The following is a 16,522-nucleotide window of genomic DNA, read 5'->3' as shown; positions in this document are numbered from 1 at the left end:
TCCCAAATTAATGGCAGTAAAATATGTGTGTGCATTCCACCCACCAACCAAATGTTGGTTGATATCCACAGTTAGTTGCACTGCTGCATAAAAATCTTTAGGGATAAACTGCTTTTACCCCAACTCAAGAATGACCCCTTGTGCTTAAATGAAGGCATCCACACCTTCAGGATCTGAGCACTCTAAGACTAAGAGCAGCAAATGCAAATCAAGGGTCTCTTGAATGACCTCTTAGCTGGGGTGTTAGAGGAATTTTTCATTAGATCCCCTTCCTACAGAAACCCTCCTCTTCAATACCAGGCTTAGCAGGAGCATTTTCAAACCTCGTATAAGTCCACTGACAAATGACAATAATTCCCCCATTTGTCTGATGGAAGAGAGTCAGAGCACCCTGAGCCCAGAACCAGGGCACTTGCAGGACCCACAGGCATGGGCAAAGCAGCCCATCCTACTTACAGCACTCATATGGCATTATAGCCTTGGTCAGGTTAATCTGCTATGTCATGGAGACAGAGCAGACAAGGGTCCCTGGCACTGCACTGCAAGGTAGGCTTCTGCTCCACAAGAAGGAGCAGAGCAGTACAAGGGGGACCTTGAGGGATGACAGCCCCTCCCCACCTCCAGTGCATGAGAATTGACATTTCATAACCTCTAGGCTCTGTATGCCTCCCCTTCCCCTTAACTTCAGAAAAAGGGAAGGAATTTGTCTTTTGAACTCAGTGCCGTCTTTGCCTGAGGGGTTTCCAGAGTTCCTGTTCATTAATCTCTTTTTGCTGACCCCAACAAATTATGTTCTCCAGCTCTCTGTTGTCTGGTCCTCTGTCTTTTTGGTTTTCTTCTGGTAGCATTATTTCTCCTTGTGTACGTGAACCAAGTAAGTGAATTTGCCAGCCAATCACCAAAAGCATTTTTTCAAAGTAGCTAGATGCCCAGCTGGGAGGCTAATCAGCAAACTGTCTTCCTTTTCTCCTAAGAAATAAATTCATTGGATGAAGGTGTTGCTAAAAACTACCTAAACAGAGCCTTTGTGTCCTTCTTGTCTCCTTTTTGCTAAGGTTTCTGAACTTCTGACCCCATGAAGCAGCTCATGGCCTGCAACTTGTTACGTCTCAATTCATGCCTACTCTTCCTCCTGTGTAGTCTGTCCCCTTCCTGCCCACTTTACTGCTGCCTACCATCCCCTTGAGGAACCAGGGAAAAGTACAGCACTTTCCTATAGCTAGAGAAGAACAGGAGTTTCCCAAATATTTGGGATACAGAAAAACAGCATGCCAGCTCAAAACGTGCACTAAAAATGAACGCAAGTGCAGCCTTGCTAGATCTTGCATTACCAAGGAAAGCTGACAACATCCATAAATACACAGAATAATCATTCAGGAAGTTATATACCAAACTGCAGTAAAATTGTCCAGCAATGTTTATCACACACCTCTATTTACCATTGTTTTCAACTTCACTAACATTAAAGTCACTTAGGCTGAGCTTTTCTATTTTGGGTGACTTGGTATGGCTTTTCTAGCAGTCAAAACATTTTGTGAGTGCTGAGGATGAGGCAATGCAGGGATTCATGATTCTGACCATGCTCAAAAATGCTGGTAACTTTTTAAGTACTCTGTGCTACTAGGTATTGGAAGAGGGATCTGAAATTTGGGAGGAAGAGATCCACATATCAGGCATGAAGCGTTTCTTTTTCACATGAATGAGAATCAATTAAAATTTTAAGAAAACAGCTTTAAAATTTTTAAATCCCTGACATTTCTATGCCTCGAATTTTTTTTAATCCTGCAGTTTCCTCTTCCCTGGATATCTGAAAGTCTCAGGCAAATAGTACTTTCCACGCAGTGCTATTATGCTCCATGTCAGTTCTGCTTCAGCTACATGAGGTGAGAACTACCCTTCCAAATAAAAAGATAAACATTTTTTTTCCCCAGCTTTCCTTTCTGTTGCTGATTCTGGCCAAACAGAAGAAAAAAAAAGCTGCCTAAACTGAATCCAGAGTTAACAAGGTGTTATCCTGGAGAGAGGCTGAGAGCTCACTGGGAATTTTACAGCAGAGGAGCTTACACTTGGTGTGCAGAGGATTTGGGCCCAAGATCTACAGAGAGAATTAAAGAGCCAATCAAACAGGAGTACTGGGAATAAACCTTTACTGTAGGTCTGGGAGCATTGAAATGAAAGCACACTAGAGATAGCTAGGAGGAGAAGGGAAGTGCAGGGAAGGGATTCAGACTTCTTAATTAAAAAAATCCAAAACTAAACAACACACAGAGACAGCAGCTGCTAGAAGAGAGATGGAAACAAGAAGCAGGGAGAATTTCAGAAAGGAAATAACAACCAGAGGCATGAGATAGATAAAATGGTTTCCCAAATGGGAGGCTGAAGCAAAAGAGAGACCAAGTATATGAAAACAAGGAAGAAAGGCAACAAGTGCCCACAGTAGCAGATAGGACAGAAGGAATAGAGCATGGAAACAGCAAGACAAGAGGACTGGGACAGAGCCCATGTCCTAGGAGCACAAAGACCAGGTTTTCCTCCCTTGGGGAAATGGCTTCAGCACCTTCAACTCAATGGGTGCTTGTTCTGTGTCTGTTACAGATCAATGTAGCAAATGGCAACTTATTACTTCTGGCAGTCACCTGGCTATCACAGCTGGTACAGATTTGCCTTCTGGACTGAACAGTTCCATCCTTACTCATTGTGATCATCGCTGTTATGCCACTCAGTTTTAAATTTGAAAATGTCATACAGAAAGGTTACATGAAGTAAAACAAGACAGAACTACTTGAAATAGACTGCAATAATTAATACATGCATAACCTAACTACAGCTTTCATTTTGCCTAAGTGCTCAACTTTTTCAAACATTATGGTATTTGAACATTTGAATATCAATTTGTTTTTCATGCCATTCTGGCTATTGCTCAAAAAAAGTGTCTTGCTGTCCGTTCTCTTCTGCCACATAAGATTCATTTTGCTTTGGAATTAAGGGCCAGTACAGAGATTGGAGGCTTCAGGGAACAAGCATAAGGAACTGTAATCAGAGGAGGCAGAAGTTCTTAAATAGCTCTAAAGAGCCCCTTGGTCTCTGCTGCAGACAGGTCCACAGTGGAGTGCCCAGAGAAATGAGCTATTCTGCACTAATTCTTTACATATTGGCCACACTCTATATATTCACAACTAACAGATAGTAATCCACAGGGCTTCAGATTGTGTCCGACAAGAATTTTAAATACAGCGCTAGCAGGCAGACCAATCTTACCCTAAAGGAATCATTCATGGCAAATGTGTGCATGGTGAACATGTGATAATACTGACAGGTAATCAGGAGGTAATAATAATACTGATAATACTGAAAGATAATCAGGAAATTAAACCAGAAAGAGGGTAGAGCAATATTTATAATATTCACTGTACAACTTTGGAGGGTTTTTTTCCTTAAGTTTCATGTGAAACAGGCCTTCCTTAGGAATATGCAAAAAAAAAAAAAAAGTTCCCCCTCCCCCCTCAAAAAAAAACAGATTGGAGAAATTGAAAAAAATAAAAACTTATGTTGTGCAAAATAACCAGCTACCAACACCAGCTACATGACTTGAGATTGAGTTTCACCAGGTGAGGGAGAAGAAATGCCTGAATTAAATTTGATTGCATTGAAATTCTTTAAATCTTCAATATTTCACTTCATCTGAAAACCAATGTTGCACTGCATTTCTACATTTAAACCCCTGAAAACTTTAGTGTAAAGTTCATTTGGGCAACAGTCTTTTACTGAAATCATTGCATCAGTAATGTGGCAATGAAGGATTTCCAGCTGCCCAGGCTACAGTGACATTGATCCTAAACTGGACAGCTCTATTGGCTGAACTGTGGAATTACCATGCCTTTGACTTATGTGAGTGTTTTCTACTATGGGAGTACATAGTTTTCTACTATGAAGTGCAGCTATTCTAATGCAGCTGTTTCCCTGCTGGGAGCACTTTGCCCCTGTAAGTACACTGGCTTGCTCAGATTGCTAAAAGGTTTTTAGTACAGATGCTTGCTGTTTCCAAAACCTAAGTACTGTTTGAGGCTGCACAGAAGTGCTGTCACATGGCATGGGGTTGTGTTGAGCTAAGCCATGCATGTGCACAAAGATATGCACTTATGGCAGAATACTTCCTGAGCAAGCAGAGTCACTTAAAAACAGCTCTGAAAAAAGGCAGGAATGAAAGTGACACTTCACAACAAAGACAGGAACAATTTACTAAATCTATAGGGGTAACTCTGGCTGCCAACAGCGGAGCTCTTACCGGTTCTGAAGCACTGGCATCGGTAAGGTGATGAGAAACCAGTGGTCGCTCCAGCTCCCTGCCCTTTCCCACATTGGCAAGGTGATTGGAGCTCCCTTTATCTCTTCCCTGAGAGAGAAGGAGACTGTACCATTGTAGCTTCCAAAAACATGCACTGAAAATTGAATCTGTAACAGAGGAAGAAGAGGAAAAGAATGATAATCTGTGACAAAAGGGAAAAGTAGTCACTTCTCCCATCCCTAGGAATTTGAGACACCAAATCTCTGAACCTGGGTCAAATTCTTTAATGACAGAAATCACTAATCTCCCACTCATTGACTGTATTTGACTCAGGCCCCGTTATTAGCACAGAACTCTCTCAGGGAAGACCCGAACTGACACTCCTGTTGGGCAGCTGTTCCTCAACCACTGATGACAATATCCACAGCCTCTGACACCATCTGGGTGAGAGGACTGATTTCCTTGTTATTGTCTTCTCTGAGGGGAGAGCTGTCCTGCCCAGATACCTTTAAAATAAGAACTGTCTCTAGAGGCAGGAAACCTCGGTCCATCTACCTGCTCCAGTTCATAGGCACCACCTGAATTGTAGCGCCCCTAAGACAAGTGAGCAACAAAGTCAGCAGGCCAAAGAATGTTTTGAAGCAGGACTTGTCCTCTTTCTTTGAAACAACCACTTGCAGTTTGCCACAGAGCAAGAGAAAGTTGTCATTTCTACCACTGCTGTGAATATTCAGCTGTTCTTAATGTTACAGAGAGCTCCAGAACTGGCAGGAAAGGGAGCACACACATGTTCTGCAAAGAACAACCACAGAAGTTTCTTGATCCTGCAATGTGGCCTCAAATCCTTGCCAGTGGAGCAAAGAATCTCCTGTGGCTTCCGCACAATAACCAACAGCTACTGCTTCTCCTCTCCTGGTTTTGTAAACCTATCTCCAATCACATTTTATTTTGTTGTTTATGTTGTACCCAGCATATTTTACCTGGATTTATAAATAAATATAAATGCCAAAGTTGCATTTCTGGCACCTGCACCGTATTTATTTTCCCAGGTCTAATTAGGAGGCATCAAAGCTTCCTCTTTTTCCTCTAGCAAGCCTGGACTCCAGCTCAAACTTGCAGCTTAATTTTCCTAAGTGTTATGACTATAATATTATTTAATATTTTCAATTCCAGCATCTCAGAGCTGCAAGGCAAGTTGTGTGATTTTATCAAGGCCAGGTTGCATTAACCTTATGAAATTCCTGAAGAATATGATCAGACGTTTATTATATTCATCTATTTCTGGAAAATCCAATGCATTCTAACTTCACACTCCTGTTCTCAGTGAAACTATCAAGTTTATTTACTCCTGTACAAGTATTGCAGAATTTATGAAGAAAAATCTCAGCAGCAGATATACTAAAAGACTGAATGGCCCAGCCAGACAGCTCCATTTTCTGCAACAACTGGCTGCCCCATACAACTTAGCTGTTACCTCTCAGAGTTACCTCTCAGTAACTCTTCCTATGTTGTACAGCCAGCCTGGGGAGTTTTCCACAAGGAGTAACTGATTTGGGGCTTCTGCTTTCACTTACTGGGGATGCACCTCACATCCCCTTTCCAGTTCTGAACAAGTGGCCAGCTAGGCAGCATAGCCAGCTCTTCTGCTTTCCAGTGTTGTGCAGAGGGACAGGAGAACAGACTGTGTAAATGGTGCCTACAGCCTGATGATTTACTCCACAAAGGTGCTTAGACAGAAGTGACACACCTGGTAGTCTTCAGTGGCAAGACTGGCTGGCAAGCTGGTACTGGAAGCTTTAGCCATACCACTTGTCTGAGTGCTGTCTGCTCGCAGGTAGAGGAAGTGTCCTGTCAACACAAAAGTGAAAAAGACAAAATGATCTCTTGGTTTTTTGTGTAATCACTTGAAACAATTTAACATTATGAATGTTGCTGTAGGTATGAAAGCATATGTAGGTGTAAGCAGGGCTTGAAAGCAAGTCTGTTGGTGAGGTTGTAGTAAACACTCTGGTAGATTTTAGCAGCACAAAAGTCAACATCCCAAACCCCTTATTGGAATGTGAGTGGGTAAACCTCAGAGACCACTCAAGGTCTTCCCATAGAGAGGTGCACACCAATCTACACTCCTAATTCCTACACCATTAGCATCAATGACCCTTGCTGAGTAAAACACTGGGCTGGAAGAGTTTGTTTGCAGTCTTTGTTTCCAGAGAGACCTTACATAAGCTCTCAGGAGACAAACAGGATACTTGCATGGAAACCCTTCATTTTGGCAGGGAACTGTGAGGCAAGACTCATGTGTACTAACACTTCTGACTTTCAGCCTGAACAAGTGAGTGTCTGGCCTTCCTCCTTCTTATTTAGCAAGTTGACAGTTCTGCAGTTCTGTTGGGCAATTTTTACCTTGTGATGCAGCAGTTATCATATTGCTGCTGAGGTGCTCTGCTACTGAGCAGCTCATAAGAGAAAGGAGGATGGAAGAATATGCTTTATACAATTTTTTAAAGGTGAAGGAGAATCCTTTCTCTGAGAGTTTTGAGTTAACTTTTTTGCAGCACTTGTTTATTATAAAGTTTTGAGTCATGTTCAAAAGTTGAAGTTGTTACAGATAATACTGATGCTGAAGTTCATTTGGCAATGATGCCAAAATTTTTCAACCTATTTAAATAAACTTAAGTTCAAGGCTCTTGTGTATATGCATGCACAGAGTGGGAGAGATAACAATGAAGAACCTACCACCAGTGACTTGCAGAGTAGACCCTATAAATGAGTCCTCTTCAATCATTTTGGAAATGCCCCGAATAGACCAAGGAGATGCTGCAGTTTCATTCAGTGTCCAGCCACACAGACCTTCTTCAAATGAGCAATGTGAACCCTCTGGGAGACTGTCTACAATTGAGAACAAGAAAAAGTAGGAAAATAAGAGCAACTTGATTATGGAAGAACACAATCAAAAACAAAAGTGAAAATCCATTGTTGTCCAAGTTATCCAATATATGCTACACTATCAAAATAGGTCTCATTTGTTTATTTCCAGAGTCATTATTAGAAAGCCAACACTATGCTTCTGTAAACATTTGAGTCTTTTTTGTGCTGTCCTACTCTAAATTCTGGGCAAAACTGCAGCCCCTGTAACCTCAGGAACGGCAAATCACAGCCACAAATTTGGTAAAGGTCTTGCTACATATGAAATTGCAGGCATCACAAAGTTTTGTGTCCAATTAAAGGAAGGCAAATCAACAGATTATTTTAAATCACCACTGTACTTGCTAAAGCTAAAATTACTTCTTAGCAGCTCATGCACTGTTAGGGGATTTTTCTGTCCTGATGTGCAAGAATTCCTGAACAGAGATCTTGGAAGAACAGATTTATGACACTGTAGGTAACTAAGAGTGGAAAGATGATTAATACCCTTTCCTGAAGGGAAGGCTTAGATCTTGGGTCCAGAAGGAAATTTTCACCCACCTGCAGACATGTAAATAACATTTTCCCTTTCTCTGAAGTAGCAGTAACTGTGAAGGGAAGGTCATTGAGCCCCTTACTCAAATACTTAAGAAACAAAACCAATTTTTTAAAAAAAATCCATTTTGCTCTTTATAGGGTGAATTTTCAAAGAGAATGTTGGTATCCAATTAAGATAAATTGGACAAATTAATTCAGGAGGTGAAATACTGAATTAATCTAAAGATGGAATCAATTTAACTTATTTTGTATTTTAAATTATTTATTCTAATGGAATGAAGGTTCCCATGAAGTGTCATGCCACATACTCACCACACCTCACTCCTTCCTCTTTGGTAGGGCAATCACTGATGAACTCACAGATCTGTAGGTGGCTGACACAGCCTCCATGAAAGCAGGGGAAGGTTGAGCCTTTGTCATATACAAAAAGGTCTTGATTTTCTTTATCTAATGGAGGGAAAAAAAAGAGAACTAAATCTAGAGATGAGTTGACAGGATGTGTATGACCCTTTTTGTGTACTAGTTTTCACAGGACCTTGTAGGACCTTGCCCTTCGTACAATAAATCTCTGCTATTTTCATGTAGGTTTCTATCCAGCGTGAGATTCCTGGACCAAAATTTTGCCCTTCTCTTTCTGATGTACTGCTTTTGATGTGTTTGTTCCATCTTCAGATAATTTTGGGGTTTTTTTAATGAAGGGCCTAGCAGTTTCCTACTGTGATGTGCTCCTCAGTTCTGCACACATGACTGTGCACCTGCCAGGCAGCTGTGACATGCTGCATGGCACCCTGCTGCTGGAGGCAGGGACACCCACTTATCTCCAGATACATTGCTATGCCCTATTGAAGCTCAAGTTTAACCAGCACTTGGGCTGCTGACTCATTTCTGTGCCAGCTTCCAGCTGTGGCATCCAGCCCATGAGGAAGCTGCTTCCCCAGCAAGCTGGCTTGCTGTACACAAATTTTAGTCATGCACCCTAGCTAGTCTAGTCAGTTCTAGTCTGGGAGCATTTGACTGACTTCACAGGTACCCATCAACCAGGCTGAACATGATTTTTAAGTCTGATATTTCCCAAAAGCCTAAGTCTCAATGCACCCAGCCTGTCCTGTGGATGCAGGCCTGTGCTCAGGCCTGTTATGGACATGCTGCCCTTTAGCAGAGCTCTGCAGAGAAGTAACACTGGGAGGCTACCACTCTGGAAAAAATGTAAAAGTTAGGGAACCAATTGCAGGAGAAAGAGAAAAGAACACCTCTGCAGCAATCCAGGTACACACTCTGAAAAAATAATTTTTCATGACACTGTTTTGTGCCAGATACATGCACAAGGTTATTTAGAGACTGAGAGCACAGTGCTTCAGCATTATGCATCTCTCAAAACTCTAGGACTGTCAAAAAAATTACATTAAAAATATAGCATGTTAAATTAAAAGAATAATGACTAGAATTAAATTTCTAATATGATCAAAACCATGCTCACAATAGTGTTTTCTTTTTACATTACATTCCAGGCTGTTTCTACAGGGTCTGCAAAATGGAAACAATAACATTATATTAATTCATGAAATTCAGGAACTGAAGATGATTATGTCCCCAACCTGAGACTGCCTGTGCTGACAGACTCCTGCACTTCCAAGAAGCCTAAATGACATTAACAAGGTTCTGCACAGCCGCTGAGGATCATTTGCATGACATTTAGAACAAAACTGTAAGCTCCAGGTAAAACTGACATCTTAGCTGAGCACTAAGGGCCTTAAAGAAAATAATTACATTCCAATTATTTTCATTTTAGATACAAATTCTCAGCCTGGCAGTAACAAACAGATCCCATCAGGAGCAGATAACTGTTTCTTTCCTTCATAGATTTGTTAGATAAAGCCCAAGTATGGAAAAGGCTTTGGTTACACAAGGTAGACTGTTCTTGATTATTTAAGAGAGAAAAATACTAAATACTAAAATAATCTAGATAAAGACTTTTTTCATCCTTGTTTTTGGATTCAGCATAAGTCCAGTTGTTTTTGGTTTTTTCCCATATAAAGATCAAACAAAGCAAAGCTCAAAAGCAGAGAGGATCACTAGAATTACTTCTATAATTCTGAGTTACTCATCTTTCTTCTAAATTCTCTCCTGTCTCCCATTTTGGTGAGAATGTGTTTGTTTATTCCAAACCTGTCTGTGTTGCAGCATACCATGAAAGCAGTTCCTGAGCTGCAAGGAGCCCACTGCCAGTACTCCAACCTCTTGTGCTCCGCAGTTTGAATACATCAGGGTGATTTTGAAAGGTCTTTTTATTTGTCCAATCTGGGCCACCAGGTGTTTCCATTTCATCCTAGAGGAAAACAGAATGTTATCAGACATACACACAGCACATCGGATTCCATGAAGTCTCCAGCATAATGATTCTGCATTGTACCAAAGAGAAGTAATAGTATCCATGTGGGAAATGGATCAATGAATTCAAATAGCAAGATAATATATAAAACAAGTGATGTTCAGCCTAGCAAGCTCATGTAAGGTTATCTTTGCTGCAGAGCTTATTGTTAATGATGAAGAGATCCAACCATTCCCAATGATTCTTAAATGAATCTTAAATTATCACCAATTTTGGTGACACACTACCCCAATATGTGCTTTTCACATACATGTTTGTGTTCTGTTTGCTCTTTAAAGTACAGATCAACCAAACAGCTGCACAAGACTCTGGATCTCCTCAAGCCAACACTGACATTGTGTGTTCTGAAAGCAAATGTCTGACCCTGAATGTTTCTTGGTTGTGTCAAGAATGAAAACCTTTATCTGTGTATTGCCTGTCTGATTTTACACCTTAGCAAACCACGGTGCAACCATAAAGCAAGGGATAGAAGAGAAGTGCTGTTCCAGGAAATGCAGATTACTTGTGCCATTTACATTTCACTACAGACCAAATGCCATAACCTGCACATCTAGACTGCAAAGGTTTCTCAACTGTGCAGCAGTTGTGGCAGTTTGGAGAAAAACAAATGATCCCCTGTACCCTAATTTTAAAGATGGTTGTCAGACATCACAAGCTAGAGAGAGTTACCAAAAGGGGATTTTTGAAGTACTTCACTCAAATTAAGTCTGATGGAAGTCAGGGTATCCAGGTATCACCTAAAAACTACAGCAGAATTCTTAAAAATATTTTCACTTTATTTTTTTGTTTCCAAATCTGTTCCTATATCTTATGCTAGCAAGACAGTAAAGCACAGTTAAATATATGTGTTATTATTTTGTAAATAGATTGGAGTAAGGCTGGTGAGAAAGGAATCCTTGCTCTAAGCTCTTTTTCTGAAAATAGTATCAGACAGAGATAATTTTACCCACATTCTATACATTGCTGATGTTACTTGTCCACTCTGGACAAATGACCAAGGTGGTTGCCAACTTAATAAGAGTAATAAGAAGGCCAGGCCACAGTGTTAAGACATGCTGATCAGCTCTGCTCCTAGGATTATTTTTTCATGTAGGAAATGCCTTCCGCTGCATTGAAGTGCTCTTGTACCACTGCACCAGAAACACCTTAGAAGGCAACACCAGATTACAAACACATCTCTTCTGGACTCAGTATAAAAATCATAGAACCGTATTTGCCACTTGCAAAAAATCCAGAGCGACTTTAATTTTTTATCACCCTCTCTTGAATTTTCCCTTCATAATTATATAACTTTGTCTGGACAATCTTTTACTATCCCTTCTATGGCAACCACCCACCTCTCACTTCACAATTGTACACACACATAAATACCCACAAATATCCTGAACTCACATGAAACTGAGCTCTTCTTACATGAAGATGACCCTATTTCCTCTATTTCCTGTCCCATCATAATATATTCAGTAGCTCATTATAATTTAATTCATCTTCAGAAAGGTACAGCCCTGAATTGCAACAGCACAATATCTACTTCCCAACATGGAAGAACAACTGCTTTGCTTTCAATTTGTATTGCAGTGCAGCTTCAGGAACATCCAGCACCTATAAATATATCTCATAAATATTATAAATATCCCCCCTGCCACACTGTGGGACAACATCCAAGACCATACAGCACTGACCCAGAACTGAGTCACTTCTGCTACATGACACAGCTTTGTTCATCACTCCATTGCATCCTGTTGACCACAAGAATGAACGAGTCATAATCAAATTGGTGCAATAAGCCTATAAAGGTAAGGACAATCTTTCAAATTTAGCTATTAGGCATAGTTCTAATACCTCTACCAAGTTACAACCCACACTCCAGCTGAGACTCCACAGTATTGCCAGAGTTAACGCAACACTGAGTGCAGAACCTGTGGCACGCAGCCTCTGATTCACAGGCAGTGGTACACTTAGCAGTAGCAGCTGAAGAGCCCCACAGCTGAAAACAATGACTGTTTCAGCTGCTGCACCTTAATACTATATGCTTTATGAGCCAGACACTTTGGAACTTGCTGTTTATAGACTGGTACATCAAAATAAAACTAGCCATCTAAGTCAATAAACCAAGCTCTGAAATGCCATGACTCAGGAAGACAGATTGCCCATTCTGCCATCTTTGCTGGGAGAGGTGTGGTATCTGGTGGAAGAACAAGGGCCACCATCTTAAGCCACTTCTGCTGCGAATTAGTGCTCTGGCTCAGAAGAGCTGCTAAGTTCCCACGAAACATCCCAGTTCTGAACTGAAATATTTCTGCTACTGAAATTTTCTCCATTTATAACATGCCAGAAGAAGCTGTCTAGCATTCAAAGGTTGCAAAAATGAGAAGTGGCTTTACATTACATAGAGTGCTTTTGTATGTAAAGTCTCTTCATCATCAAGGTATTCCTCAAGAAAGCCTCCCCCACTAGATCCAACTGCAGCAAGATTTCTAACGCTGTAAATAATTACACCTCTTTGCTTGGTCTCACCGTTGAAACGGAAGCTCGTCAGAGCCAATGCAATTTTCTTAATGGAATCAGGAACGAAGCCCAGTGTTGATCCAGCAGAAGATGGATCATTGCAGCAGGCTTCCAGATAAACCACACTTGGCAATAACTTTACTATTGATTTTATGTCAAACCAGATCTTAGGTATTGAGGCAATATTACTCTTCTCCTAAAAAGAGATGTTAAAATTCATCTGTATGCATGGCAGAACTATTAGGGTCTGATATAATTTGGAGAAATTTGCATGGATAGAAAGTTTAGTGCTGCAAGATATCTAATGCTTAATGCAAGAAAATTCAAGATTCACCCTGAAAAATTTAACTTCAAATCTTCTTTTGTAGGGTTTACTTTGGGTTTTCATTAGCCTCTCAATCCTCTGCTGAACAGATGTTTTCCACCCTCTTCCTACCAATCCTTTCTATGATGTGATTTTTTTTATATCCAACAAAGGTAACTGATGATTAATTTTAGGAAATATTTTATGTAAAGAATAACCATTTCTTCATTAGGACTGAAAAATGCAACAAAGCAGAACATGGAAGCTGAAATATTTTCTAAATTAGGGGGTCCCACTGCATGGGTTTTTGCACAAAGCTGTGTATGCTAGATGTTTCTAGACTCAATCAGTGAACATAAAGATTAGAAGTTGTACTTTACTTTTATACACACAGGAAGCTGTTTTCTGCATGTCCTCACATACATCCGATGCTAACCACTGGACTCAAAAGGAAATAGAGAGTGCAAAAAACATGCCTACCACTCCAGCCTTCACCAAACTCTTAGAGGGTTATTCTTTGACACAGTATATTTTTGGGTACAAGCTCAAGAGAGGCACAGGAGGCACTAATTGAATCATACTCTCAGCTTGGTGTTCAAAATTCATAGTCATGTATAGCAGCTGGACAGCCTCACCCTTTTTAGATACATTTTTTTATCAAAAGGGTTCTGCTCATTGTTGTCAGCATGCATTTAGGCATTATCTGAGAAGACTTACCAGGCTACTCCCTTGTCATCCTTGCAGTAGGAGAAGTTAAATAACTTTTGTGGAAAAAAACAACCACATTAGTAGAAGTGTCAAAGATGGCAATTTTTTTCAAGTGTCTCAGAAGATGGTGGAGCATTTTATCCACCATCCCTTCAAGAAAAAGGGGGAAGACACAAAAAACTAAGCAATAAACAGTTTTGTGAGGTTGGCTAACTGAAAACCCACGTGTGCACATGGCCATGAACTGTTTGTTTTCTGATCTACTGAGACTACCGTGGTCATTCCAGAATGAAAACAGAACAAAATCAGCTAGGCTTATTAACTACAGAAAATGAAAATATTATCCCTGCCCCAAATTATGCTTTTTTATTTTAAATGAAGTGTGAGTACTTAGAGTTGAAAGAAGCTAGCTTCTTACTGAAACAGTTTTGGCTAAGAACACTGAAATAATTGTGGTCCGCAACAAACACAAGCATGTGAAAACGCTCAAAACCACACAGGACTCAAGAATTTTCAACTGTGGCTGATTCTGAGTCTGTGTGGTAAAGATGAAAAGGTAGGATAAGCAAAATAGTAAAAACATTTAAGAAAATAAAGTTTTAAAAAAAATTTTAAAAACATATATTAGATGTAACCTGAATAAGCACCATAACCATAACCCTGAGGAAGTGAAAATAGTTTTCTGAGTTAGGTGCCAGACAAAGAAGGCTTGGCCTTGCAAGCAAGGCTACAGGGTCTTGATGTTTGAGCTTTACTGATATAATGAGAAATTAAATGTTATATATTTTTTGTAAATGCATAGAATCTTAAACACCTCACTCCCTCAGCAGTTCTCCTTCTAACAGTAATAGCTCAGAACACCCATGATCTATAGGTATGGTATTTAAAAATATATAAACAACATGACTTTGTGACCTTGTCCTACTTGTTCAGAGAACATAGCACCAAAAGTCCATCTGCTTCTTCTTCTTTCATTAAGGCTTATGTGTGAAAAAGCTTCAATACTACCAATTTAATTATAAGTCCTACTAGTTGGTAAGGTGAACAGGAAACTTTCTCTTACATGTGACATATATCTAAGCTTTTAGAAACTGTGTAGCTGATGGATCCTGAAGGAGAAAACACCATCAGGAGAATATTTCTAGGTCCAGAAAAAGAATTCACTGAAGTAGTCTGGTGCAACTGGAGTTTATAATGAAGTTTAGCTTGGTCATGGAATTGAGAGGTGACAAAAGAGACTGAAGCAGGATTTCCTGGTGAGTCTTGATTATCTGAAAAAAGTGCCACCTAGACTTTTCTCTATGTCCAGGTTTCTATTCTGATCTGAAGGCAAACCCTTGGTAGTAATTTTCACTGGTTACACTAGGCACTACACATAGGCATCTACCTCAAGGTACTTCCTTGTCCCCCCTTGTTCTGCTCTAAATTGTGCAGCAGGGTTTGGTTAAGACAGAAAAGCTTGTACAACTCCTATTCCCTGTGGAAAGTCCCTGTAAGGTGGGAACCCTTCAGGGTAATCTCTCCTTAACACCTCATGTTGTTAAAATCTTAACCATGGAGAGAATGCCTATTTCAGGCTACCTGCCTAGCAAGAAGCAAGTCAATCACTGTGTTAGAAATAAATTCTGTTTGGCCTGCATGGTCAGCTTTTTTTTAATTGTACCAAGATTTCAAAGTTCCCCTGTAATGAGGGAGGAAAGGAAGGGTATTTGATAGTTCCTAACTTTGTTTTATGTCTTTTCTATCCTCCTTTCTATCTTGATTTCAAACAGGACTTGGTCTCCTCCCCTGTTTAAAATCTTAAGAATAAATTCTCTGAGCTTACCAGTGCTTTATTTCATTCAGTAAGAAAAAGTAATACCAGTGTCTGTGCCAACTTCCAGTAAAGCTAACTTCATTCTAATAAATCTAAATGCCATCACTTTTAGAGAGATGATAATCTTGACTTCACATAGAATTGTTTTGCAGTGCTCAAATAAGCTGCTAAACAACATCTATGATCTGTTCCAGAGATGCTGATTACCAGCAAAGCCTGGTCTGACCAGTAAGGGGTAGCAAAAGGGTACTTTGTGAGTTTACATTGTGGAATAGAGCTACACCTGCAGACGCCTGTCAAATATTCAAAAAGCAGCAAAGGCAGCTTTGAGTAGGTAAAAAAAGCATATTAGAAATTAATCCCAGAAAACACACAGATTTTCAGTGAAATTGGCAAGAAGATGGGAAAGAAATAGCCAGGAAGAACTAAGCAACAGCTGAAAATGAGAGAGAAAGAGGGAGAGAGAGATCTGGAAAAAAAAAGACTTTTTAGTTAAACTCTGCTATCTTTGGCTGACGGGGACTCTTCGCTACAGATCTCTATGGCAGCCTGGGGAGTGCCAAAGAATTCAAAGAAAACAAGAACTGGGATCTCTTGCTTAAGTTCTCACTGGGAGTCAGTCAGGTGATGGAAATAAAAAACTCTGTTATGTGTCTGACCCAGGTTCTTACAAGTTGGACTGCAGCAAAGGAAAAACAAGCACATGGAAAATGGAAAAATTAGATGACACGTGGACTTTTCTCTTTCTTTTCCTGTTGTGATTTATTCCCTTTACCCATTTCTCTTCCTTACTGCATTCTGCTACACACAGGAATAAAGAAGTAAAACATTGGCAGGATCAAAGGGAATACAGGACAAGATCTGTGGTTGTTACACTTTCTTTTGTTTTCCTGCACCTCTTCTTACCTCAGTTTTTTCCCTCCTTGAACTCTACAATTGGAGCAGAAGTGGATACTCCTGAACCTACTAGAAGGGAGGAAATTATTAAAGAGGTAAAATCAACCCCACCTCAAAATGAGAACTGGGACCCTTGTAGCTTTCATTGGTAGG

At 40.2% G+C, this 16,522-nt stretch overlaps 1 protein-coding gene across 4 annotated transcripts in view; it reads right to left on the bottom strand.

The window, feature by feature from the left end:
* Positions 1–16,522, bottom strand: part of LTK (leukocyte receptor tyrosine kinase) — a 95,493-nt gene that overhangs the window by 34,163 nt on the left and 44,808 nt on the right. For all 4 annotated transcript variants that reach the window (XM_074543019.1, XM_074543020.1, XM_026794276.2 and 1 more), the window contains 5 exons: positions 9,934–10,073; positions 8,060–8,194; positions 7,022–7,174; positions 6,033–6,133; positions 4,286–4,452 (listed from right to left, as the gene is read on the bottom strand). In XM_074543019.1, coding sequence (XP_074399120.1) covers positions 4,286–4,452; positions 6,033–6,133; positions 7,022–7,174; positions 8,060–8,194; positions 9,934–10,073 — 696 coding nt within the window. The remainder of the gene's footprint in view (positions 1–4,285; positions 4,453–6,032; positions 6,134–7,021; positions 7,175–8,059; positions 8,195–9,933; positions 10,074–16,522) is intronic.

The sequence above is a fragment of the Zonotrichia albicollis genome, chromosome 6, assembly GCF_047830755.1.
Source record: "Zonotrichia albicollis isolate bZonAlb1 chromosome 6, bZonAlb1.hap1, whole genome shotgun sequence".
NCBI classification, from domain to species: Eukaryota; Metazoa; Chordata; class Aves; order Passeriformes; family Passerellidae; genus Zonotrichia; species Zonotrichia albicollis.
This window is presented reverse-complemented; position numbering and strand designations above follow the sequence as displayed.